The 27888-nt window shown below is 42.8% G+C and overlaps 2 protein-coding genes across 4 annotated transcripts in view; one reads left to right on the forward strand and one right to left on the reverse strand.

The window, feature by feature from the left end:
- Positions 1-16354, forward strand: part of LOC119653166 (CD63 antigen) — a 47972-nt gene extending 31618 nt beyond the window's left edge. The window contains exons 4-6 of the mRNA XM_038057709.1: positions 14472-14758; positions 14826-15038; positions 15104-16354. Coding sequence (XP_037913637.1) covers positions 14472-14758; positions 14826-15038; positions 15104-15169 — 566 coding nt within the window. The 3' untranslated portion in view covers positions 15170-16354. The remainder of the gene's footprint in view (positions 1-14471; positions 14759-14825; positions 15039-15103) is intronic.
- LOC119653164 (inactive dipeptidyl peptidase 10) overlaps positions 1-24346 on the reverse strand; it is a 348858-nt gene extending 324512 nt beyond the window's left edge. For 2 of the 3 annotated variants that reach the window (XM_038057707.1, XM_038057704.1), the window contains exons 1-2: positions 24139-24346; positions 2048-2217 (exon numbers count right to left, since the gene is read on the reverse strand). The gene's annotated coding sequence lies outside the window, so the exon portion shown is untranslated. The remainder of the gene's footprint in view (positions 1-2047; positions 2218-24138) is intronic. The other variant, XM_038057706.1, reaches the window with a different exon arrangement.
- Between the last annotated feature and the right edge of the window lie 3542 nt (positions 24347-27888).

Below are 27888 nucleotides of genomic sequence, written 5' to 3' on the forward strand. Positions count from 1 at the left end.
TAAAAAGGGACTAAACTGGATAGAAATTTGTGGGCTACCAACTTCCAAATTTCGAAACTTTATTGCTATCGAAACGTCTTCTGATATGGACTGACTTCACGGTTATGGCTTTTGACTATTAAAGATGATTGGTTTGTGAACTGTGAGCATATTCATCGACAACGATATCGAGGTTCCCGAGAATGCTCGTTTTCTCCAATTGAAACGAGACTGCCAACGATACAAGCTTGCCATTCTGGGCCTAAGCGAATTAAGATGGTGAGACTCTGGAGAGTACTTCTCTTCCTTTTGCGACAATCTGGAAAGGAAGTTTTAGCAGCCGCGAATACGGTGTAGGGTTGTTTCTGACGGCTACCGCAAGGTATGTTCTCTTGACCTGAAGTCGGTTTGTGACAGGATTCTGACTATAAGATTCTGGTCCAGGTAAGGGAGCATCACAATTGCACAGTGCTTTGAACCAACAAAAGTTTCCAATATAGTGAAGAAGGATGCTTTTTACGTGCAGTTCAGGAGAGATGTTTTTTAAAAATGACATTGTGATCGTGATGGGTGATCTAAATGCTAAGCCGTTCTGACAAACACTTTGCTCGGATATGTGATGGGGACACACTGTCGGCACTGACATCGGCCTCGAAAGGGATCACCATCTGACTTGTTGCTTACTTTTGCTTGCGCATTGCGCCCGCAATGCTCGCAGAGTTGCAGATCTGCGGGCCACAAATTCAACATAGATCGCTTGTATGATCCAGCTGTCGCTTGACAGTGACGGCATTGAGCCGCCATTAAAGATGCTTTTTTCTCGGGTGCTACGCTGGTTGTCAGCCACGTTCCGAACGGGCGTCATAAAATCTGACTGATTGTGGAATCTTGGAGACGAATCGATGAACGGAAGGGATTGAAAGCTCTATTAACCGCTGTGAGTGAAATGCTAACCTAGCGTGCGCCGTGACAAAAGACAATTTGCTATTGTGCTAGTCAGGAGAGTGGAAGATGCCGCAGCACGCAATGACTGCAGAAATGTATATCGCAGGCTGGTTTCCGCTCTGCGCGCGGAGTTTCAGTCTTCGTTTCATATGCTCTTTCGACATCATGAGGGCCTCTGCCAATCTCTACACAGGAATGGCACTTCAAAGAAACTAAGATATTATCAGAGCAACATATTATGGCACAAAATGTCGCCTGATGCATCGAGGTAAAATGTCAGGCGAATTTAAGGCCGAAAGCAGAGTCCGTCAGGGTTGTATCTTGTCAGCGATATTATGTTTTCTTGTTATCGGTGACGTCCTTTGCCCGCCTTGTCCGTAGGATGTGGTGGAGTTCAATGGACGATGAAATCTTTCCTCAAACACCGCCGCTACGCTGATGACATCTGTTTGCTCTCTCATCGGGTCATGGACTATGATCAAATTGCTCTGGATCTGGAAAGGGAGGCATATTGAGTTGGACTGAAGATAAACACTAATAAAAACAAGATTATCAGTCTGATGAGTTATCGCATTCTCTCTATCTGCATTAATGGGCAGAGCATCGAAAGCATCCATCAATTTGTGTATTTAGAAAGCGTGGCTTCTGTCAATGGTAGTTTCGAACTGGGAAGTGACCGCAACTGTCACTCGAAGGCCCCAAGTCTTCATGAACAACTATCTGCGACTTATCATCGGAGTACGCTAGCCTGATAGTATTTCATACGAAGAACTTGGTCGGCACACCGGCCTATCATCCGTGGGTACTGTGATGAGAAGTCGCAAATGGCAGTAGATAGATCACATATTAAAGAGGGGCAACAGTTCGATTACTGACTACGCCATGGATTGGAACCCAATCGTCAAAGATTACCGACGATTGGGTCACTCCAAGAGCACTTGGCTCAAAACAGTAGAGAAGGATTGCGGGCACATTTATAACACAATGCCCTTTAGATAATCACAAACATCCATTACGATTGTGTGGAATAATCTCATATCATAACATTGTTTGACACATCTCTCATATAATAACCTTTAAATTCATAAGTAGAATCAGAGAGATTAGAGGAATAGACACCTACCTGAATTATCCACTGATATCCTATGCTGAATTTTATGGAATTCTTCGAATGTTATCACAGCTACAATCACGTAATACCAGTTGCTTCTATCTAGGCTTGTTATAAGATAACACAATTACTATAATACCCCGATATACGCATGGATTCATTCGAGGAAATCACGATTTATTCTGAAAATACATCCATAAATAGAAAAATTATGTAAAAAACATATGTAAGTGTTGATAAAGAGTATGATTATTAAAATTAGTAAAATCCTAGAGAAAGAAAAAATCATTGAATTTTGTATTCAGTTACCAAATTTAAGGATTCACCAAAAGTAGTTTCTGCTTGTTGTAAACGGCGACTAGAAAGAATGGAAAGTTAGTGGGCTAGTGATCGTTGAATTTCGAACCTACTTTGCTGCCGAAACGTCAATCATATCTCGGGCAAAGGCAGAGCTCACGGTTAAGACTTTTGTTTATCGAAAACCGTTTTTTGACATTTTTTAAAAGTTGCACACGCTGCTCGACAACAGTGTCGAGGGTCCCAGAACGCTCGCATTATCCAACTAGAGCGAAAATTCCCAGAACGCTCGCGTTATCCAACTTGAGCGAAAATTCTGGCGATGTTGTCAGGACGACCTAAGCGATCAGGAATACCAGAAAATTACAATGCTACACACTAAAGGAGATTACTGAGAGAGTGGCATTATGATCCTATGGGGTTCTGACAACGCCTTACTCGGGTATGTGATGGGGAAGCATGGTATTAGTGATCTCAACGACAACGATAAAAAGTTTGTAGGTAACTATCAGTGGTCTCCTATAGACCAGTGCCCCATGCAGATTGCCATAATGCATTTGCACGCGTCTGGCACAAGAGCTTTCGCGATCGAGTTTTGCCATAGGCGGGCCAATTCCTCCGACTTGGCACATGTGGTGAGCTTTCACCATCTGAGGTCTGCGGCTTCTGAGTTGTGCAAGTAGATTCCACCCTTAACAGTTGCCATTGGGACTGCCAAAAGCCGAGCCCCGCCTGGCCAATCCGTCAGCCCGCTCATACCTCTCGATGTTCTTGAGGATGTCGCCGCTTGCATGTATCTGAGAAAATTCCCGCTCCGCCCATAGACAATCTTTGATCCGTCGGTGAAGAATACTGTGACATAGCCTTGCAATATCGCGCTGGTCTTCCACTCTGCCTAGGTTGGATAGTCCACAGCAAAATTTCTCGTGAATTTCGGCTTGGGTGTGGTGAGAGAGAAAGAGAAATACTTAATGTGGACGTCTAGTGGAAGGAGGTGTAGGAGTACGTTGAGAACAGGGCAGGACTGCAGAGCACCGGTAGAACCTGCACACGCGGTTCCTATTTAACTTTGTTCTATTGTATTTGTTACTCAACGTCTGGTACCACACAATAGAATCGTACGTTAGAATGGGACGTACCATGGCTGTGAACATCCAAGTGACCGTCTTTGACCTTTTCTCGCAGGCCTAGAGGGCAATACAAGCCTTTTTAGCCTTGAGTTCTATGTTCAATCTCCATTTAGTCTCGGGAGATGGAATTCGGGTACCCTTGTCATGGTGGTACATAGCATCAACTTCGTTTGGGTTGGATTTATGCCGAATCCGCATCTTGCGACCCACAGACACACCTTTCCCAAAACATCTTCCATAATGTCATTCATAATGGAGGAAAACATTCCTTAAACCAATATCACCAAGTCGTCGCCACCTTCATCTCGCTCGCTTAGTAGAATTTTCTCCATCACTATCAACCAGAACATCGGAAAGATGGCACCACCTTGCGGTGGCTCAACTCTATCCAAGTGGCTACCTCCCAGATTAGACTTGATTACCCTAGTTTTGAGTATGCATTTTATCCAATGCGTAAGATACCCCCCAGGAAAGCAATCAGAATATGTTTCTGCAACTTTCAATGCTTCATCATTACTATCCGAGCACAGGGCCTGCCATAAGATCAGTTAGGTTTCAACTTCACGATCAGCACTAGATTTGGGAATTACCTTAGTGAGCTCATACAGGAAATAGACAGTGTACTTGAACGTGATGGGCCTTTCGAATATACGTAGTTTCTTTGCAAATGCAGAGATATTTGCCCTAGTTAGTTAAAGTTCAGTTTAGTTCCTAAGACAGATAGCTTTCGATTTCTGGAGTTTGGGCTTCGTGGTCTATCGACCAAAGAATCCGATACAGCTGATAAGAAGCAGCTCAAGAACCAACTCTGTGTTGTGAGTTGATGGATGATATCTGCGAATGAAGTTGAATGGTGCTGATTCTATCTGTTCAAAGTTAGAAGGCGATATAAAAATCTGCACAGCATGGGGTCTAATACGGAGCCTAGAGAGACATCAAAACGGACAGTGAATGTCAAAACTTTTCCAAAAGGGTCGGAAATGGTCATTATTTAACTAATTCTGATGATGCATTTACAAAATACAAAATTGGAAATTCCATCTGGAGCATGGGCGATCTCAAGTCAAGCGTAGAGAAGAGTAACTATGGTTAAAATGGTGTTAATAATATTTACTGCTCAACAGGGGAATGGATACCCCTAAGTAAACTGAGGATTGAGAATTCACACAAACAATTCTTGACTTACTGTAAAAGATGGTTAAAAGGAATAGAGATTTGTAGCAAACTGCGAACTCCGCATTATGTTATACTACAAAACAGAAAGCAGGCTTCGAGGATGAACTATTTTATCGATTACCACCTTTTGCCATCTTCAATGAACACGAATTGGATTCTGAAATGTCCTTACGCGTCTCGATAACGGTGACCCCACGATGTCCACTTTCTTCAATTTGAAGGGAGTCCCAGAAGGTAGTTAAGCGGTATAAGACGGGTGCGTCTCTGAGGTAGTCTGCTCTCCCTTGTGGTACTGTATTGTACTTTGACGAGTCTATCGGAAGCAAACATATATCGTTTGTTGGATGCATGCTAACTCAATCCACAAGGCACCCTCAGGGCCGGTTTCGAATAAGATACTGGGTATCAGATTCTGTTCCAGAATCAGAAACATTCCAATAGTACAGTATTAGATTCATTTTACACATCAGTTTGTTTTGGTCGCAACCTAAACGAACCGAACTGAATAAATCCATTTCTCGCGTACATGGTTCGACAAGCTACTTATTTCGCTCAAATAAAACCCGACAACTTTAAACAGTTGATCTTAAAAATCCACTCAAAGTGAGATCAAAATCTAAACTAAACCGTACGTGTGTGGCAGCCTTGATTACTTCTCGTTCTCTGCACACGAATTCATACCGTACTGAAACCTGACAAAACCTATTCGTGTCGTGGGAGCATTCGGTTCTATACGGGTTCAATTAGGTATCGAGTATACACTAAATCACCGAATACCATTCCACACTTGTTGGTCGTGACCGAAGCTGAACCTAAAATGAACTGAACCGAATGAAACCGTATACTTGCGAAACGAGCCTTACACATCTCTTATGGACTCCTCCCTCTGGGGAATTGTTACTTCAAAACAGAGAAGAGATCTTTCCAAGTGTGTTGATGAATCGGATGATTGTTAGGTTTGAGTGCAACAATCCTGAAACGTATTAGAGAACACATCAAAAGCCTAATTTACAGGGAGCATCTGCAGCAGATGCTGCATAAACCACATTAACACCCCTCGGTGCATTGTTAAGATCCTTGCTATTAGGTTGTTGCAAATGAAATGTCGGATTTTTCAATGAAGTGAAGTTAGTTATGATTTTAATGTTTAAAACTGCCGCAAGGTGACTCTGGTGGTATGGGATAATTGAGTATAAATAGTCGTTCGTTCGATCAAGGAGTCATTTCAGTTTCAATCGTCATTGAAGTTCCAAGTAAAACTCAAAGAAAAAAGCATGGAAGGGAATCAAAAACGTCTACTTTTTCTATATGAATTTAAACTTGATCACAACGCAGCGGAGGCAACCAGAAACATTTGCAGAGCATTTGGAGCTGACGCAGCAAACGAACGAACGACACAGCGGTGGTTCGAAAAATTCCGATCAGGCGACATGACCCTCCAAAGTGAACCTCGTGGACACCCAGGACCATCGATCGACAACGACGAGTTGCGTTTGATAGTGGAATCTGATCCCCGATCATCGATTCGTGACATTGCAGAGAAAATAGGCGTACACTATTCGACAGTATCTCGGCACTTACAACAGCTTGGAAAGGTGAAGAAGCTTGATAAGTGGGTTCCGCATGAACTCAACGAGCAAAACATGGCGCTGCGAATGGAAATATCCAGTTCTCTACTCAACCGCAACAGGAACAATCCCTTTTTGCGCAGAATAGTGACATGCGATGAAAAGTGGATATTGTACGACAACCGTCGCAGATCAGCGCAATGGCTAGATGCCGATCAGCCTCCACAACACATGCCAAAACCGAGCCTTCACCCGAAGAAGGTAATGGTAACTGTTTGGTGGTCTGTATCTGGAATTATTCAATATTCGTTTTTGGAGCGTGGTGAAACAATTAATGCAGAGAAATATTGTGCCCAACTTGATGAAATGCACGAGAAATTACGTGTTCAGCGGCCTAGATTGGTCAACAGAGATGGAGTGATACTGCTCCATGATAACGCCCGACCTCATGTTTCCAGAATGACGGTCCAAAAATTAAATGAATTACGATATGAGACTCTTCCTCATCCACCATATTCACCCGACCTCTCGCCAACCGACTACCACTTTTTTAAGCATTTGGATCACTTTTTGGCGGGGAAACAATTCAGCAATGAAGTAGCTGTCAAAAGTGCCTTTGAAGAATTTCTTAGCTCTAGAAACCCAGACTTTTACGAAACTGGAATAAATGCCCTTGTATCTCGTTGGGAGAAGTGCATTGAAGCTGCTGGTTCTTATTTTGACTAATAAAATTAATTTTCATAAAAGTTATAGTTTTTTGAAATTTTACTCAAATATCCGACATTTCATTTGCAACAACCTAATATTTATCGGTTTCGATGCAACTTCTAACAAGAATTGTATCGGGAGCGCTCTACACGGAAACGACATTCCGGAGAAACATAGCTGTTATCAGAGCAACAAATGACGATGCAAAATACCACGTGCTGTATCGAAATAAAATCTCAGAGAAATTGAAATCTAAGGTAGAGTTCATCGAGGTCACATTACTTGTTATCAATAACTACTACCAACTGAAAGACTTAGAATGGTTTAATGGACTATATTATCTTTCCTCAAACTTCTCGACTAAGCTGATGACATCTGCTTAAGTTGTTCTTTGCAACTATCCAACCCAATATGGGAGACGTTTTCCTTCCTCGGGCAAATCTCCTCATTAAAGAGGAACAACACTGTCAACTCATGGTGAATTGCGAAGAAAATTATCGGTTCTGGGTTTTCAACGTTATATACTGTATCCCGTTTAGGGAAAATTACAACGCATTTTCGTCAAATAATATGGTATTTTCTATCTAATTGAAATTGGAATCATCTACATCTCATCCTAAATCGAATTTGGGATATACGACGATACTGTTGGCGCGAAGAGAGTTATTATTATGATTCCTTAATATATCGTTCAAAACTAACTTAACTCTTTAATTCACCCCTCATTTACCCAATTTGATGTCATTAGCCAATCAATAGTACCCCCAATTGACCCTCTGCAAATTTCGACAGTGACTTATCAATTTAGTCAGCGTGGTCCATAAGACGGAGAAGGTGATAGAAAACCTACTTTCCATCTGTCGCGTTATCATTGCGATGCAGTGATTTTTTTGTGTGTTAGCTGTTTATTGGTTAGTCGTGTACATGCAACGTTTGAAAACATTCGGACGACTTCGAAAGATGTTGTGCTTAAAATTGCGTTTTTTGAATATTAAGAATTTATAGAGGTACATAGAAATGTAGAATATTGTTATTGTTATTGAATTTCTCGCCTTATCTACAGTTGTTAATGCTGTTGAAAATGTTAATGTCAGCGGATTCGGAGTCTCATCTCGGCCCATTCAACTATATAAAAGTTGTTCCCTATCAGAAGTACATATACACTATACATAGAAGAGGAATTCGCGCATGGCTTAAAGAAAAAACTGGTTAATTCGACCCAACATCTTCATATTATATTCATATAGTACAGAAATATCCGATTTTCACTTAGTTCGCAATAAGAAGCAAAAAGAGCAAGAGAGGGGATTTCAGCCTCGGAAAAATCGAGAAAAAATAACCAGAAACGGTATTTGACGATAATGTTTGAAAAGCAGCAGTAGACTCAACAAAGACGAAGTGGGAAGATCGATACCTTTCTTTAATGGGAAAAAACTCGAAAAATGGGTGCCCCTGAAACTGAACGGTGCACAAAATTTACGTGGTTAGATTCAGACGGAAAACCAAAACACACTCCCAAATTTCAGCCAGAAAATATTACTGTGGCAATCCGGTGGCTGTCGAAAGGACCAATTCCATGTTTATTTCTTCATTCAAGAGAAACGGCAGATTCAATTAACTATTATGAAGAAGTCGACATAGTGCATGCGAAATTGGCTCTAAAGTAATCTGCTTTGACAAATAGGCGTAGCTCGATCTTATTGGTATAATACCTTGAGTCACATCTGACAAAACTTAGTTACTAAAGGTCTATACTCTGACCTAAAAATTGGACATTCCTTGTGGTACAATCTAATAGTTTGGTAGCACAGGTTGTTGCTCTCTTCAAAAAGCCCTGGGCAAATGTGCCAAACTAAGGCAGCACTAGATCGCAAGATGCATTCAAACGAAGTAAAGCCACTGGGCTTGGCGATCTCTCCGGTCTCATCATTGCACCTGCGGTTTCCGAAGATATGTTACTTCCACCCGTACGGAATTCCTAGAAATCCGAGCCCTTTCCTAGAGAGTGAAAGAAGGAGATGATCGTTGAGACTCCAAGGAAGAGCACCCGTCTTTAGGGCGACAATTGGAGGGTATCTAAATGCTCCCTGTCATCGCAAAGATATTAGCTACAATCACCTTGAAATGCATAAAGGAACATCTCGTAAGTTTGGTCGACAGACAGCAGGCTGATTTCGCTCTGGATACTCCTGCATTCATCACGTGAGCACTCTGCGGATCATTTTGGAACAATGCGAGGAGTTCGGATCTTCGCATCACCTGTTCTTAACTGATTTGGAGAAGACGTCAACAAAGAATGTATCTGGGGTGCTTTACCCAAGAGGAGCATTCATGAGAAAATAATAACTATTATGAGAGCGACATATGATGGCACAAAATGTCACCTGTTGCATCAAGGTAAAATCTCAAAGAAAATACGCCGATATTATTTCTTCTTTTTACCGATGACGTTCTTCATGCTGTCTTGTCCGAACATAAAGGAGTTCAATAGATTATGACATCTTTCCTAAAAACACCGCTTTCGCTGCCTTGTCAAAAATTTCGAAATACAGTTATCTTAACACCGAAATAAAGTTGTGGAGTAGCATATGGGAAGTGACCACCACTTACTCAATACCTCCAATCCTTCCTCAACATCTTTCTACGATTTTTCATCGGAATACACTATCCAGATGCAGTGCGCGCAATACAATTGAGAACCTCTGGGGAATACAAGCAGGGCAAGTTTACGTGAACAGACGACAGTTTGGAAGAGTGTCCGAGCTTGAACAGGAAATCTTCGCATAATGCAGATGGAAAAGAGCTCGCAATTTAGTTTCATCACAGCAAATTTTTAATGTGATTCAGAATTGGATCATTATTCTGAATCACATCGAAAGGGGTCGCCTAAGAACATTTAGCGCAGAACAGTAGAGGATTTCAGCGCATTTCAACGGACGGTGTACGATGGCGCTTAGGCATGGTTAAGGCGTTACGCTCAACCAAGAGTCGATTCGCAACCATACAAAACATAATCCGCTTAGAGCATTGCGTAGATGCTAGATGTCTCAAGTAATAGTGTCCGCGACAAAAACAAATAAGAATGACGAAAGGGCGCTTCCATGATGAACCCTAAGAGGCACATGAAGTGCTTTTGATTAATTTTCCATACTTCAAACTTTACTTGAGGTCGGGGAAAGTAATTTAACCCAAGCCCACTATTCGACGCGACTCGTCGGTCAGTAAGTAAACTACCGCCTACACCGATGCTACCAGACAGAGGTGAGGCAGCGTTCCCTTTTTGAGTGCTTGGGTGCTAGTCCCAAGTGAAGCAGAACATGTGAGAGTAAGTTGCTCTTCGAACTACCGTTCTTGCGATTAAAACAACAAAAATATTCGATATCATTTAAACGCTGGTGTCGGCTTTTGACAAGTCGATACAGATCGAAATATGGGTGATGGAACCGTAAAGATAACAGCGATCTGTCGCTTTGCTTCCCGGTTGGCATTCTTGTAAATTTGCCAGTTGGCTGGCATTTTGTAAATGAGAAACTTACGGTGGAGTTGTTTCTTACGGATCTTCATTGGGACATCGTCATCATTCGAAAATTGATGAACCGCGCATCAGACCTGATGGCCCATAGAGTTGCAAAGTCGGGAGTTATGTTTTTTTAGGGCGGTTCCAGGTTTCTTCAACCTTCATGGTCGGTAATCGCGTAAGTAAGATGATTTCTTCTCTTTTGTCGCGAAATCGTCACCATTTACCTCTCGGTGACGATGAGAACATGTCGGCGTATTATAAGAATATAGTCATTACCAGCCTCTTCGCCCACATAACAACTGTGATCACCCGGAATGACCATATAACGATCGTCAGGCACATTATAGGCGTTTGTGTCGAGAAGTTGCCAGAAGGTGTGTTTCTCGGCGTTGAGGCGTCCTATGTGTGGTGCTTATATGGTCAAGAAATAAATTGCATGGTCAGCTGGGATATGTGCAATAGTGAGTTTCATCACATCATCAAACCGCTTGGCCTCTTAAATTTCGACACCATATTGCATACGTGGGCTATCAAAGTAGAGAAGAGCAGCTTTTAACACCGCATCATCGAGTTTCTTGTAGTTCCTCCTTAGTGTACAGACACGAATTTGTACGGCTCAGACTTTTTTTACATTCTTACACAGTCAAAAAGAATCCTAGCTCACTTTATCTCATCGACAGGACCGCCCCGTCGACTGAGGTAACCACCCTAGCATTTTTCCAAAATTTTTTAATTATTGGTATAATAATTTTTGTAAGGAAGTTGAATGCGTTTGCATTCGCTGTCCGTGTCCGGATAGTTGAATGGTTAGAGTACAAGGCTGTTGTACGGAAGGTCGCAGTTCAAATCTCACTGTTGACAATGGTATTTGTATCGTGATTGGACGTCGGATACTGTCGGATACTCAGCTGTGAATGAGTACCTGAGTCAAATCGGAGGTGCCTCCTACAGGCCATCCTGTAATGTACCGTTACGGTCTTGAATGAAGTGCTCTAACACTCTCTAAGGCCCTGGTCCAATTGGATTGTTGCGCTAACGATTATTATTATTATTTGCATCCGTTGTCATTAGCATTCGATTTAAAATAAGCGTAATTCCACGTGCAGCTTTTCTTTGTGACTTGGGGCACAAAATCAGCTCTGAATTTCCACAAGTCGCCAACCGCAGCTATCTTTGAGAGGGTTACCAAGGATGAGTAAAAAGTAGTGCTAGGAAGTTCGATTTTTTTACTGATATTCTATTAACCTATCTCTGACTAGCTTGTTTGCCAACTTTTAGGTTCGAGGTTCTTTTATTATCCGCTTGACAACATATTAAAGAAATATGGGAAAATGGAGAAAACAGAAACGTGCTATCGTCAAATACTCCTCCCAGCCCCACACAAACGAAAAAAAATGGATTCAACACTCAAAAAATCGTCTCCATGGTAACAGTCAAACAGTGGGCATCTGAATTTAAATAATGTCACACGAGCACTAATGATGCATCAAATTCAGGATGCTCCGTTGAGGTCACAATTGTCGATATGATTGAAAAAAAAATCGCGGTAGAGGACCGCAGATTGGAAACAAGTCAGATAGCCAAGACAACTGGAATATCAACTGAATGTACGCACAATATTTTGCGTAAACAGTTTTGCATAAAGAAGCTCTCTGCGAAGTGGATGTCGCGTTTGTTAACGCTCGGTTAGAAGTTCGACAGCGAATTCAAATTTCGATCGCGAATTTAGCACTCTGCAAGTGAAATACCGGCGAATTTTTGCGTAGATCGATAACTTTGGTTCATAATTACATTACTAAAACCAAACAATTTGACGGGTACACTCTACCAAAGACGGGAAAACATGACTAAAGTTACGGACATCGTTTTGGGAAATTATTATCTTCATTGATTACCATCAGAAGAATAAAACCGTCACTGATAAATACTACGCAGAGTTATTGCAGTATTTGAAGAACGAAAAAATCATCGCATCTGGAAAAAAACTGTGGTTTGTCCCTGGCAACGCAATCGTCCATATATTTTCTTTTTCTTCAGCCTTTGTCCCGTTCACAAGAGTCGGCTCGTCGTGATCGGTTCCGCCATTTGGTTGTATCGAATGCCTGATCTAGGTGCAATCTCGAGGTTTTTACATACCCATCCAGCATATCAAGCCACCGTTTTTTCGGCCGACTTTTTGGTAGCTTACCATTGACTTCGATGTTCAGACCAATCTTGGCAAGTGATTTCTCGTTAGCACAAATTGCGTGACCATACCATCGAAGACGCCTTTCTCGCAATTTTTCCACGATCGATGCAACCCCATATCGATCGCGGATATCCTCATTTCGGATGTGATCAAAACGTGTCATGCCACTACGCAACATCTTCCTCTCCATTACCGACGTCGTTCATTGTTTTTTATAGTCGGCCAACACTCAGAACCATAGAGAGCGACAGAACGGACGACATTGCGGTAAATTTTAGATCTGAGACGTTCGTTGATACGTCGATCACAAAGAACACCAGTTATGGAACGCCACTGCATACAGGTTGCGTTAATGCATGAGGCAATTTCATAACGCAGTTCTCCATTGGCTAATAGCAGTAACCCGAGGTATTTAAATCGCTCAGTTCTGGGCAGATCATTGCCGCTGACAGTAATTGTGCCCTTTTCATGGGGATCGGTTGTCAAAAATTCAGTTTTGTTTAGATTCAATCTGAGACTGTTGCATGAAGCGATCATTCCATTTTTGGACAAGTTGCTCGAGATCATTTTTGCAAGGAAAACATCATCTGCATAAAGCAGTGTGTAGGGCGCTGGACGTTGGGTATCCCGCGTGATGGTGTCCGTAGCAAGAAGAGGAGTGGTGACAGGGCGCTTCCTTGATGAACACCAACAGAGAGACGAAGCGGTTTTGATACATCCGCCATATTTCGAACTTTACTTTTCGTATCGTGGTAGAGCAATTGAACCCAGCGCACGAGTTCTTCTGGTACTAAGTGTTGTCGTAGAGCATAAAAGATTAATTCGTGTGGCACACGGTCAAACGCTTTCTCTAGATCCAGAAATACAATGTAAAGATGGCGATGCTTCTCACGGTGTTTCTCCATGAGTAACGGCGCAGCGTGGATTGCGTCAGTAGTTGCAATCGTCCATATATCGATTGTTGCAATGTCTAAAATCAACGAATTGAAGTTAGAATTGTTCTCCCATCCGACGTTTTCATTAGATTTAGTCCTCAGCGTTTCCTTACCTCAGTAAGTGGTACGGAGTCAAAAAATTTGGGTATAGAAATGAGGAACTTGATGATTCATACTAAAAAATGGAATCACTGCATATGAGCTCATTATGGAAAATATATAAATTTTCATGAAGATTACATTGAAACATAAAATGGAAAAAAAAAAATCCCCCGTCTTTGTCAGGATTACGTCCCGTATCTCCTCTGTCTTCGCTTGGTCTCTCTGGTGCCTTTGATCATTTAAAAATCATTTTATTCATTATTTTAAGTAATTGTGATCTACATATAGAATATTTACACCAATCTAATCGAATAGAACAGTCATTATGTGGCGCGGCAGGATTCGCAGCATTCGAAATTTATTTCGAATGTTGCGAATGCGAACAAATAGATGGCGCGGATCTCTCCGCTTTTTAGAGCTCGCCACGGGAGTGGAGGACTAGCGATGAAAGTGTGCCATGAGTTTGGGGCAGAAAGAACCACATGGAGACGGATCGTTCTCTTCTGCCTCTAACCTTGCGATAGACGGTTGTCTTGCGGTGTAGCATTTATAAATTTCTTTAAACTCTTTCGTTCCCATTAGTGGATTTTGATTTATAAATCATTCTGATCAAGCATTTACGGTCGTTTTTTATTCATTGTTTTAACAATTCTGCGCTCGATGTAAAAAGTGGAATTGTTGCAGTGAGGACTAGTTACGGAGCAAAAATAAATAGCTAAACTTACATTACCAATACAAAGTTAGCAAAAATTATTTCCACTGCATTCTCCATATATGTTGTTTCTCATTTTTTTATTTGAACGATTTTCTAGGTGACAACATTTGGAGTGCTCCAATCATCCTCATCATTGTCGGAGCCGTAGTGTTCGTAATCGGATTTTTGGGATGTTGTGGAGCAATAAAGGAGAATTCATGCATGATACTAACGTTCAGCATATTGATCGTGATTATCTTCCTAATGGAAATCGGTATAGGAATAGCTGGCTACATAAAACACGGTGAACTGGAAGGCATCCTCTCGAAGGAGTTTAATAAAACGCTCGAACACTACAGTGAGCGTCCCGAATACCAGGATGCATGGAAGTTGATTCAAACAGAGGTGCGACTCGATTATATATGCGATTTCACTTAAATTTCATAAAATTATTCATTTCATGGTTTTACAGTTGGATTGCTGTGGTATCAAAGGACCAAACGATTGGCAGCAAGTTTTCAATAACAGCACACTTCCAGAATCGTGTTGCTCTGAAATTCCTACTAATGAAACCTGCACCAAGGTTCATGCCCATCCAAAAGGCTGCAGTGACAAGCTGCTTTCGTTATTGAATGAGAATGTTGCGATATTGGCGGCTGTAGCAACTGCCGTGGCCTTAGTTCAGGTAAGTTTCGAGAAAAATTTGGTAGAGTTGAAAAGCAATTATACAAATATTCTTTCTCATTTCAGCTACTGACCATTGTTTTCGCGTGTTGCCTTTATCGATCATTCAGCCGCAACTACGAAACAGTTTAGACTGTCTTTCGATGGATCTCTCTCACATTGGACGCGCAGGAACAAACCGCGTGGTTTACACATTGATTAGAAACCGAATTCATATTTTAAGGAAACAAAAGATCAAAACAGAAAAGACAAGTGGAAAACATAATCAAAAATACAATATATTACATACACATTAATATTAGTAGTGCAAAAACGTTTTATATCACACTTTTTACTGCAATCTTTTTATACAAAACGTGTCTATTGTTGAATTAAGTATAAAACACGAGATATTTTATTAGAATTAAGGTACAAATCAATGAAAAACATTTTTCAAGCCAAATTGAAATCAATTGAAAACAAACTCTGCAATGGGACCCACTTTTAAAAAGCAAATAAGAAATTAATAACAAATGAGCAAACCCCACCACCTGTTGGATATGTTCATGACTGTCTCGCAGACTTTTGTCTGTTCCACTATTGCGTTCTCTTCATTTCACACAGAATGAGGAAAGTTTCTACGTCCTTGTTCAGCAATTGACAATTTTTGCTTATTTATATTGTTATACACAAAGATATTTATTAGCCAAGAGAAATGACATTTCTTGCATATATATGTACTAGTTATTTAAGGGATATTGCAAAAGAAATATTCGTAAATATGTGGAGCACGGGAATAGAGTCAAAATTGCCACAGATATCTAAAGTTGTGGCTTTCGCTAGTAAGCGGACAATAAGAGGAATTGGAATCAATAATGGTTCTCTCCCTCCGTTTGAAGTCTTTATTTTAGTAAACAAAAATTCAAATGGTGTCCACCATGGCAATTCGCTCTGTTTCCTTCGTACCTCGGCAAGTTCATTCGTATTTAATAATGTTCAATGTATTTCGTCCTTACGATGTGATCTTTTATAATTTATTATTCGTTGATTTCTCCTAATCAATCAACTCTTTATGATTAGTTACCAATCAAACAAAATGAATTTTTTTTCTCAAATTGAATTTGATATAATGTATTTGTATTTTGTCGTCTTTACGAAACGCTAACTGCGTTTATTCTAAAAGGAGTAAAATTTTGAACTAAATGTAATACAAAATGCGAATATGTATTCTACAAACAAGAAACAAAAAGCGACAAAAATGAACCCTTTGGATGCATTACTTTTGTAAACAATTATGCGTGAATTTAAATGAAAGAAATGCAGTTTTTATGAATTATTTATCTTTCATGTAAGATAGTGTTTTATTTCAATCTAAATTAGGATTCGTTCGGTCCGTCATTAGGTGGATGCGGACTCGGAACTCCCAGCATTCTCAACTGAAAATAGGATTCGTTCTTTTTTGCCAGGTTGCCAACGTTTTAACGAGAAACGTTCCTTACCATTACAGGAAGGAAGAACACAATCTGACTGGCAAGAAAGTACTACTGTTCCAATATGGAAAAAGAAAGGTAGTCCAGCAGAATGTTCAAATTACCGTCCGATTCGGTTACTTTCCCATATTCTTGACAACCGTATTCGCGAAATCGTTGAAATAACCGTGAATCAAGCCGAATTTGTCAAAAACTGCGGAACTAATGTCGCAATACGCGCTGCGCGGTTACTCATGGAGAAACACAGGGAGTAGCATCACCCTCTTTACATTGAATTTCTGGATCTAGAGAAAACGTTTAACCGTGTGCCACACGAAGTCATCTGGTATGCTTTACGACAACACTTCATGCCAGAAGAACTCGTGCGCTGGGTTCAATTGCTCTACCACGATCCGAAAAATAAAGTTCGAAGTATGGTGGGTGTATCAAAACAGCTTCGCGACTCTATTGGCGTTCATCAGGGAAGCTCCCTCTTACCACTCCTCTTTGTTCTTGTTCTAGACGCCATCACATGGGATATCCAACGTCCAGCGCCCTACACACTGCTTTATGCATGTTTTCCTAGCATCTGATAGCAAAAATGATCTCGAGCAACTTGTCCAAAAATGGAATGATCGCCTCATGCAACAGGGTCTCAGATTGAATCTAAACAAAACTAAATTTTTGACGATCGATCCCCATAAAACAGGTACAATCACTGTCAGCGGCAGTGATCTGCGCAGAACTGAGTGATTTAAATACCTCGGGTCAACGCTATCATCCAATGGAGAACTGCGTTATGAAATTCTTCTTCTTGGTGATCGACGTATCAACGAACGTCTCAAATCTAAAATTTACCACAATGTCGTCCGTCCCGTCGCTTTCTATGGTTCTGAATGTTGGCCGACTATAAAAGGCAATGAACGACGTCTTGCGGTAATGGGGACGAAGATGGTACGTTGGGTACAGTTTTCTAAAGAATGACACAGAACTTCTTCTTTTTCTTCAGCCTTTGTCCCGTTCACAAACGGGGTCGGCTCGTCGTGATCGGCTTCGCCATTTGGCTCTATCGGATGCCTGATCTGGATGCAATCTCGAGGCTTTCAAATCCCCATCCAGCGTATCAAGCCACCGTTGCTTAGGTCTGCCTTTTGGTCGTTTACCATCGACTTCGATGTTCAGACCAATCTTTGCAAGTGAATTCTCGTTTGCACGAATTGCGTGACCATACCATCGAAGACGCCTCTCTCGATCGGTGCAACCCCATAACGATCGCGGATGTGATCTAAACGTGTGACGCCACTAGTCCAACGTAGCATCTTCGTCTCCATTACCGCAAGACGCCGTTCATTGTCTTTTATGGTCGGGCAACACTCAGAACCATAGAGAGCGACTGGACGGACGACATTGCGGTGAATTTTAGATTTGAGGCGTTCGTTGATACGTCGATCACAAAGGACACCAGTTGTGGAACGCCACTTCATCCAGGTTGCGTTAATACGTGAAGCAATTTCATAACGCAGCTCTCCATTGGCTGATAGCGTTGACCCGAGGTATTTAAATCGCTCAGTTCTGGGCAGATCACTGCCGCTGACAGTGATTGTGCCTGTTTCATGGGGATCGGTCGTCAAAAATTCAGTTTTGTTTAAATTCAATCTGAGACCGTGTTGCATGAGGCGATCATTCCATTTTTGAACAAGTTGCTGGAGATCATTTTTGCTATCAGATGCTGGACGTTGGATATCCCGTGTGACGGTGTCCATAACAAGGACAAAGAGGAGTGGTGAGAGGGAGCTTCCTTGATGAACTCCAACAGAGACACGAAGCGGTTTTGATACACCCGCCATACTTCGAACTTTACTTTTCGGATCGTGGTAGAGCAATTGAACCCAGCGCACGAGTTCTTCTGGCACAAAGTGTTGTCGTAAAGCATACCAGATGAGTTCGTGTGGTACACGGTCAAACGCTTTCTCTAGATCCAGAAAGACAATGTAAAGAGCACAGTAGATCTACTATAGTACCCTTAAAAAATGACCCCACTTGCAAATGTTCTTGCAGAAGCTTATCTGTACACATCAGAGACGCTAAACAAGGAAAATGCATAATCTTCGTCAAATCTTATTGGTAAGAGAGAGATCGGTGAGCTTTTGCTATTCTGGTACTACGGCGTGCTCACGCATATAGCAAAAAGCTGTTTCACGAATTCACTTATACATAAGCAAAAACTTGCCAATCTCACCAATACATTGGCAAGTCCGGGCAGTATGTCAAACACAGCTGATCGGGTTTTCGGTACATCTCGCTCATGCTCAAGGGCAAAACAATTTGAAATCGTGTGTACTCCCACTGATTTCCCCCCTTGAGGGGCAAGGGGGAGTGAGGTAGCTGTCTAGTATCTAACTGTGGTAAAGAGGGCGATGCTTCTCACGGTGTTTCTCCATGAGTAACCGCGCAGCGTGTATTGCGTCAGTAGTTCCGCAGTTCTTGACAAATCCGGCTTGATTCACGGTTATTTCAACGATTTCGCGGGTACGGTTGTCAAGAATGCGTTCAAAAATCTAAAGAATGACACAGAACTGTGAACCGATATTTATGAATCGAGTCAGCTTTTAGATGGTCATTTCGTCTACTCGTGTTATCGCTCTCGCTTCACCATTTTCTTTTCGAACAACGTGAATTCTACTTCTACTAGTACACTTCCAGTACTCTGCGCATCTACACACTTATGCACCTAATTGGATAAGTCCGAAGTAAAACCGATCTAGATATTTTCGGTGTCTACCACGTCTAGTTAGTCAATTGGCCATTCTGCCAATCAGCTCCCTTAGTGATAAAAGTTTCTCCTGTAAATAGGTTAGTACGATTTATGAAGTCTGAAACACCCTTTTCTATTTAAAAAATACAAAAAAAAGCAAGTCCGCAAACGGAAACTAGACGCTGAAAGGTTTGTGTGTGTCCTTATGTGAGCTGAACACTTGGAGTATAAAGGTTTTATGTTCATATTGCAGACGTAGATATTATGCTCACCTTAAACAATCAAACGTTGCCTATTACCGGATAATGTATCATATATGCATGTAGATAAATTGATCGTACACATATTTCCGATTTACTTCGTACCTAAAAGTATACATATGTATATATAAAGTATGTATATTGAATACCGCTTGTTCAATGTTTAATATATTTATCTGAATTAGGCACTACCCCAAAGCTTCATTTACATATACCTATAAATACATACATATGTCTGTCTGAAGTAATTGATATTGATATATAAATGATTAAAACACTAAAACGAAATGTTTCCATGCGACCTCCTATTCACGTGAGCTCATTTTGTGTTTATAACTGTGTGGAGTTGCCAAATCTCCCATCAGGCACGTGCCTTCGTGCGGATAAGGGAAAGCTCGGCGGATGTGTCATAGGCATGCACATGCATGTATCCGGAGATGTGCGTCTATTGGCCTGCTTATTCGCAGGCCGGGTAGGTGAGAATAAAAACGCCTACCCGTGGATAAAAATTGGCTATGGGAAGATACCCAGAAATAAAACCAAACATGGAGGAGAAAAATCGAGGGAAGGTTACGATGCAGGACTTGGGAAACCCAGTACCTGCGGTTTTTGGGAGTGGGTAAACGGGCTCCCGGCCGTCAATACCCAACGACCACAGTGCCGCAGTAGTGGAAATCTTGGCCACTGTAGCATCAAATATTACAAGAGCGATGGAGTAGAACTGGTTCCATTTACGGACCCGTTCAGAAGAAGTATGATTCTTTGTAGATTCCTACCCCTACAGGCACACGCCCTCGCGAATGAGAATGCTACTAACAAGGGGGAGAGTGTAGCGGGGTACGGAAAGGAGGAAACAATGCCGGATAACTACTTGAGCGAAACAAGGTGCAGCGATAAATCGGGAGCTGCCTTCATCGCACTAGGTAAGAAAATCCTAGAGCTTTGCGAATACATCAAGGAACGCCGGAATATCCATCAAAATATAAGAGCCATGATTCGAAGCATTAGGCTGGCGTACGGTGAGGATTGAAGGCGTCGGTTGAAAAAGTAAGCCAAGCAACACAAGTGACGCCCGCGAAAAAACTCGGGAGAGAAGAAACTGGTGAAGAGGCATCGCAAGCGGTTGAACGAGTTAATTGGCCAGCAATCCCCTAAGAGAAAAAAGGGCTCAACTCCCAAAAAAGTGAAGCAAGTAAAGAGGACAGCTCAAGCTGCAGTAGAATTTCATTTAGCCACAATTTCGGGAAGAGGGTGCGAACCCCCTAAAGAGAATGTGGCAGCCTGAAGAAAGGTGGCTTCTCGGGAAAAGAGAGATAGGAGTAGGATCCGACCGGAAGTTATCATCATCTCCAAGCGTGGCAAAGGGTGTTACGCTAATAATCTCAAGAAAGTGAAGGCACACTCCGAACTTACCATTCTGGGAGAAATATTAGACGATCTCAGAAAGGAGACCTTATGCTGGAGCTCAGAAATCCAAGGATATAACGGCGAATTCTTGAGCCAAATTGGAAGCCGAAATCAGGGCTTGCAGACCGGAGATCTCTATAGTTTGCAAGCATATAGATGAGGTTACTACGAAGGAGGACGTTGGTGAGGCTTTGGAAAAAGAGTTCGACCTCATTGGACTTCAAGAGTCAACCGTAAAGACGCTACGAAAAGCCTACGGTGGAACGCAAACCGTCATCATCAGTCCGCCAGTGGAGGCAGCACCCAAACTGTTGGCAGCAGGGAAAGATAAAATAGGCTGGCTTATGTCTCTGCTCATAGAGCAGGTGTCGCTGAAGCAGTGTTTTAGGTACCTTGGTTTCAGTCATATCGCGAAGGCATGTTCCAGCGCCGATGACAAATCGAAGCTATGCCGGAGATGTAGAGCAGAGGGCCACATCAGCAAGGATTATGGAGCAGACCCAAATTGCCTACTGTGCAAAGGGAAGGAGGGAGTGAACCATCGGCATATTGCAGGCAGCAGTAGATGTCCGGAATTCAGGAGAAACCTTAACACAGCCGCAGATGAGGTTGATACAAATCAAGTTCAAACACTGCGAAGCTGCGCAGGAATCGATGTTGCCATAATTAGTGAGCCATATCGAAACCAGCATTTGAGTCAAAGACCAAACTGGCCAAGCAGCGCTGTAGGCTTGTGGACAACAAGCCTTCGAGAAGATAATGAAGCACCTGGAGGAGAGATTTATCAAAGCGAAGGTGGCGCCCACATTTACAGCTGCTACGCTCCACTCAGCACTACACTTGCCGAGTATGATCAGATGCTTGCCGCTCTGGTTTTGAATGCAAGAGGACATTGGCCAACCATAATTGCAGGAGACTTTATTGTGTGGGCTCTTGAGTGGGGCAGCCGGACATTCAGAGCATGTAATGTTTCACTGCCCAAGATTTGTAATAGAGGAGGAGCTTGAACCAAGTGCTGGGCAGGAGCGTGACCCCGGAGAACTTAGTTGCAGAGATGTTGAGGTCGGAGGGGAACCAGCTTACGGTTTGCTTCGTAATCGTGAAAATACAGGAGTTGCTGAAGGAGAAAAGTCGAAAGGAGGGAAAGGGTGAGTGCCTAAGGGTAAACCTACCCCGCGAAGTAACACCTAAATGGTGGTCCCGCGGGCTGGGCCTGCAGAAACCGGGGTGGTTGTTAGTGGTTGCGAATCCCCCACGAGCCTATTGTAGTTCCGGCGTTTGTACCCAATTAACGCGAAAACACGATCTTTCAGGGAGTCAACTACATTTCCTCAGCGGTTCTTCATAGTTCTACCGTTAGGAGATGGTACCAGCCAGCCACTTATTCGTTTTTGTTGAAACTAAATTTTAGTCGCACGGTTACATTAAACAGCGCCTTTGTTTTTCTGGTAAGTGAAGTTAATACATGAAAACGCTTGAGAATCGGAAAAAGGTATCGTTTTTTGATTCGAATGTAATCACCGCAATTCATTTTCAAAGTGGTAATCGCTTGAATAAGAGTTCTAAAAGACGAAAGCGCGCCCCACACCTTCATAGTTTCATTATATCAAACCAGCTTTAGGATAATATAATTTTCTTTTTCTCTTCTCTTGTGAATACCAACAAATAGTTTCTTCCTGTCTACGCAATCTTCAGTGGATTTTGGAGAGATCTTGATTATCAAACGCTACAAATGGCTATGGACGGAGTTTTTCCTGGCGAAACTTGGGGGAGGCATCTGCATGGTGTGACGTGCATTTTCGTCACCTGGTAAAGTAAAGTAAAACTGAACACCTCAAGATGTTATGCAAGGAAGCGAGCTCCGACCCATGGGGAGGTAAATACAAGGCAATCATGGCATCAATCAAGCGTAAACGTTCAACATCGATTATCGACCCTGCGAGAAATCATTAGTACTCTATTCTCACAAGTTTCAAATGAATGAAACCTATCTGCTGTCCAAATAGATTCCGATGAAATCCCCAAGGTAACCACTAAAGAATTCCTGGAAGCCGCGAAGAAGATTGTCGACCAAGGCTTATACCGTATTCCGAATAAAGTTCTGATAGTGGCCGTCAGAACAGTTCCAAAGTGGTTCGCTGAAGCATTTACGACATGCCTCAAAAAAGGGAATTTTCGAGAAAAGTGGAGGAAACTGTAGCTTGACTGAAAAATAAACCTTTGGATGGACCTAAGGCTTACAGGCCTATATACCTATTAAATGGCGCTGGCAAACTTTTTGAACGGGCTATTTTCAATAGGCTTGTCACGTCCACAGAAATTGACGCTGCTTTCTTAGATAGGCACTTCGCATTCCGAAGGACAAGATCTACTGTCAATGAGATAAGAATGGTGACGAAAATTGCGGAGGAAGCAATGGAAAGGACGATGGACCTAAGACGTATACAATAATCTGCGAGGTTCTACAAGGATCAGTCCTCGGTCCTCTCCGTTGGATTAAATTATATGACGGAATTTTGAAGTGCCCAAAGGAGTGACAGTCATTGGCTGGCAGACGACATTGAAGGGAATATCGTGGCACGAATATTGAGGAAATCGAGGTCCTCAGAAACGAAGCAATTTTCGAAATCAAATCTTGGATAGAAGGCACACTCGCAAAGCAAACCGAGATGATCACCAAGCGAAGGAAGCAAACGTCGATAAAGATCAGGATTGGTGAACACCTCATACCTTCACAACCAACGCTTAAATGTCCAGGAGTCAAGCTTAACCAAAGACTTAAATTCAAGGGGTTGCTACATTATTGACAAGAATGTTACCGAATGTAGGTAGCCCTAGGCAAAGCCGTCAAGAGTTGTCGGCTCCATCTTGTTTTATGCAGCTCCAGTCTGGGCATCAACATTGAAGGTAGAAGCAAACATAACAAAAATCGCAGCCTCATACCTCCCACACGCTGGTGTGTCCAGACCAGTGTCTTTTGAAGATTTCCGCCACCTCAAAAAAAAAAAAACAGGACGGGACTATTCATGTAGATATACTTTGGTAAGGCATACAATATGTACTCGGACTCGGATTTTGGTAGTGAGCCAGCTGGGAACCCTTCCACTTACGGGTGAAGGTGGGACTTGCATACATTGCCCCGAAATGATGAAAATTCCTTTCGATTTTTTCTTTGTAAAATTGTTAAATTGATGTGGAATGCTGAAATATATGAAATTTTTTAATTGTTACCTTAGAGCTCCTTAATTACAGATGAGTTGCATGCTTTAAACAAAAGATAAACTTTAACGCACGATTTTCACTTCCATTTACAAATGCATCCGCAGGGAATAAATCCAACATTTATTTTGATTAGACAATTCCACGGCCCTTCTTAAATAGATTGGAACGTCAAATTTGAATCGCACGATCGAATTAAGACGTTTCCTCGTCGGCCTCCATAAAGTGAACAATCATGTAAAGAGTTAACGGCTATTTGCATGACACGATTCGCGCGCTTTTACTCCTAATCTACACTACCGCCACACATTCTCCCACCGGTCATTCTTCGCACAATGGATGTTGCGAGTTTCCAGCGATAACTGTCAGAAATCCCAGCCATCCTTCCATTTCGCCAGTGTCAGATTTTGTTGCTGATCGTCATCGACATCGCGAGCTTTCGGTCTGATTGGCTCTGGAATGCAGTGAAAAACTGCCGTCTCGACTTTCTTGGCGTGTTGTTTTCTTTTCCGCCCGTTTGCGTTTCTCCGTGACGCGTACAAAGTGCAGGCCGTGCCCGTCCCATCTATTTGCGAAACAGCGATTTGAACGGTGTCGAAATCGCGCTGGAATCTGCCGAGTTCAGGTCGTTTGCCGCAGGTGAGGTGAAACAAGTGTTTTGGTGCGAGGAACAGCCGCGGAGTTCGGTAAACACGGAAGCAAGTGGTCGCGAGCTACCTGGAATTCCCTCGAGTGTGTGAACAAGTGGTCCAGCCGCGGCGCAACATGGATGAAATTGGTAAGTCCATTTCCTTTACCGTAGCATAGGTTCCTGGCAGGTATTGCGGCGTAGGATCACAGCGGGTAAACCTGGCCAGCGCATCCTGCCTCGAATTTGCAAACATAACTCCTGGAACTGGCAGAAAGGAGCAAAACATTCTGTGTTGCCGGGATGTTGCAGCAACATTAGAAACTGTCAAATTCCTTCTAATTATGTTGCCGGCAGACCTGAACAGTTGTTTTGACCGATTTTTCGGCATGCTCCACTCCACCAAGAACTCGAGCTTTGTTTACTCATTAAATAAAGAAACATGACTGAAACGGATGATGAAGATGACAAATTTAGTCCAAGATAAGATGGCTGAGACGTCCCCATTAAATGGGACCCGCACAGATCGCGGTGTACGGTTGAAGCTGCGGTGAGAGAACTGCAAGGTAAGTGGCGAGGTCGCCCCGCCAGCGGATGGAGCAGGGCGAACGGGTTTCGCTGGAAGCGCGTACAAAGACCGAAGTGCGGTTGATACTCGCACCAGCAATGATCCAATTTGATTTTCTTCGAGGTGGCGGAGGGAAACGCCGATGACAGCAAAGCCGCAAAATTAAATTTATTCCGGCACCGACTGACCGTGCTCGTGATGACTTGAATTCTCGGAAATTTCGAAGTTAGTTTGGTCGAAAGGTGATGAGTCAAGAATTTTATGATTTTTTTCGAAGCTCAACTGCCGAGTGGAATTGTTTGCAAATTAGTCACGTCACTTCGTTCTTGGTGCTGAGTTCCGGAGCCAGGAAGTAGCTTTCTGAGGCGATAAGAGATGACTCTCGATTTCAGTTCCAAACAACTTTTCAGAGCCAATTGGCCTTGAGCAAATTTGATAATTTCACTTTCGAGTTCACTTGGAGGCCTAGAACAACAAATCTTCTGGGTAAATCCAACGTTGGATAGAAGTAGAATAATATTGCAACTTGAGGCCACCTGTTGCTGCTGTCCACATAACTTCGCCTGCACAATAAACACTTTGGGGCGATGCAGTTGAAACAAATATGAATTTAAAACTATATTGCAGGAAAACAAGCTTCCTTAATACAATGCCCGGATGTGCTCAGCATTATTGAGGATATAGGAGGATCGCGTAAGTATGAACGGAGAAGCAAGAGATCTTCTCTCTCAAACTCCTTTGAAATCGTGACGGTCCACCCCTCCCCCTTTAAACAATTATGGCGCTTAAAATGAAGAGCATTTTTCTACCGTCATAGTAAAGCAGGGTTTGCACCACCCTGAAGGGGGAGATGGAAAGAGGGTATGTAGTTAAGTCCTTGAGGGTTTTACGTGAGCACCTGTCTGGAAGACTTAATCCCACGGTCCTCTTAGGACACGGATTGATTTTGTGACCAAAATCAAAGCCCCGCTGAACAACAACTACCAGTGCATGGCTTAGCATTCATACTGGTGGATGCAAGGTCTACCTAAATATCTACCGAACTAAGGAGCACGGCACCCGTGTTGAAACGCAACACCACGCCGAGGCCCGAAGGTCTCTTCTCGCTTGAGCATAACGAAAACCCCCATGAAACTCCCACTAGGGGGCCAACCGCAAACAACCGAGCTGTATTCACATACAACGGGAGTTCACCTGAAGTATGAGAGTCCAGGGGCTATCCCGGTTCCCATGGTATCAGTATACCCCTGGCAAGGTTTCGTGACCAAATATCCACTTCAGATGAGTCCCCGTGCAGACGCGGGTCTGATCGCCCTGATTAGGCCTTTGGAACATTCGCCTACTGCATCACGGCCGGCAAGCCAAAGTGAGTACAGCGTCTCCCGGTGTAACCAATATGGAGATTCTCCTCGGCCACTTGGTTTTGGTTTGGCTGACAGGGTTGCCGCCCCGTCTTCCTCACCGCCACCTCTGAACACCAGAGGGTATGTAGTTGAAAGAAAAAGGTGGCGCCTTTCTACACCGGTAAAAACAACATAACCCTAACTACTTTTTGAGAAGTTGTTGCAGAGGACGAGCCACTCCATTGCCCGTCCGCCTCTCCGTTAGGCTTTATGACCAGGTGGAATGGAGGCGACGAAGGGCTGTCAGAAGCTCTGCATATACCCTGCTTAAGTAGTTGTTCAAACTCTTTCCGCAACGGCGAGCTTCTGGTGTAGTAAAGGACGCAGCTTCGAGAAGATTGGGGAGCTAGTAGTGCTGATTTGGTGCTGAGCATCATGCTTAGCTAGCTAAGAGAGACTACGTTCTGTAGTAATGTTGCGGTATTTTTGAAAACACGTGGATCGGCAACGTCTTCAAAAAACGATAGAAAGAGTGCTGGGGAAGCAGGTTGAAATTTTCCATGTTGCCCTAAGTGAGGTTGTAGGTTATATCAGAGACCTATCTTGCATATCCAAATGAACCGCCACGAAAAGGTCCTACACAAGCGGAGACCTGCGTCTTTTTGCCTGTAGTCGTAAGTTGTGATGAGCGTGAAATTCGCTGCCGCTAATTTCAGCTGCTGCGTGAAAAGCTTGTTGTGCTTGGGGAAGAGAAGGACCAAGACCTTCACGCCCGTGTCTATTACATAATTACGCCTACTAGGGGGATCGTATACTTTACGGCGACGTGTTGCTGCGCTTTGGCTAGACGTCGCCGTGTCCCCCAGCGAATTCAGTGTTTTGAAATCGCGAGAAAAGTGCATGGGCTGGTGCATTTATTCGCCGACCGCTCTCTTGACACAAAGCATATATCGCCGCCGTCGGGGTTGTTTTGTGTTGTTGTTTTGCAGTGTACACCATATAGAATCACCTGAAACACAAAAATCAAAATGCATTATAACCCTCGATAACCCTGACGCCGACCGATCATATGGTTTCCAGATTCGTTTTTGAAAAAGCATACACTGTCGTAATCACCGAAAGAGAAGAATTGTCGACAAATGGCCATGAGTCTTTTCAGATTACAGACTTAATAATCTTCACCGAGGGGTCAGTAATGGAGGGTGGATCGGGCGCAGGGGTGT

Source organism: Hermetia illucens, chromosome 3 (genome assembly GCF_905115235.1).
Source record: "Hermetia illucens chromosome 3, iHerIll2.2.curated.20191125, whole genome shotgun sequence".
Taxonomy (NCBI): domain Eukaryota; kingdom Metazoa; phylum Arthropoda; class Insecta; order Diptera; family Stratiomyidae; genus Hermetia; species Hermetia illucens.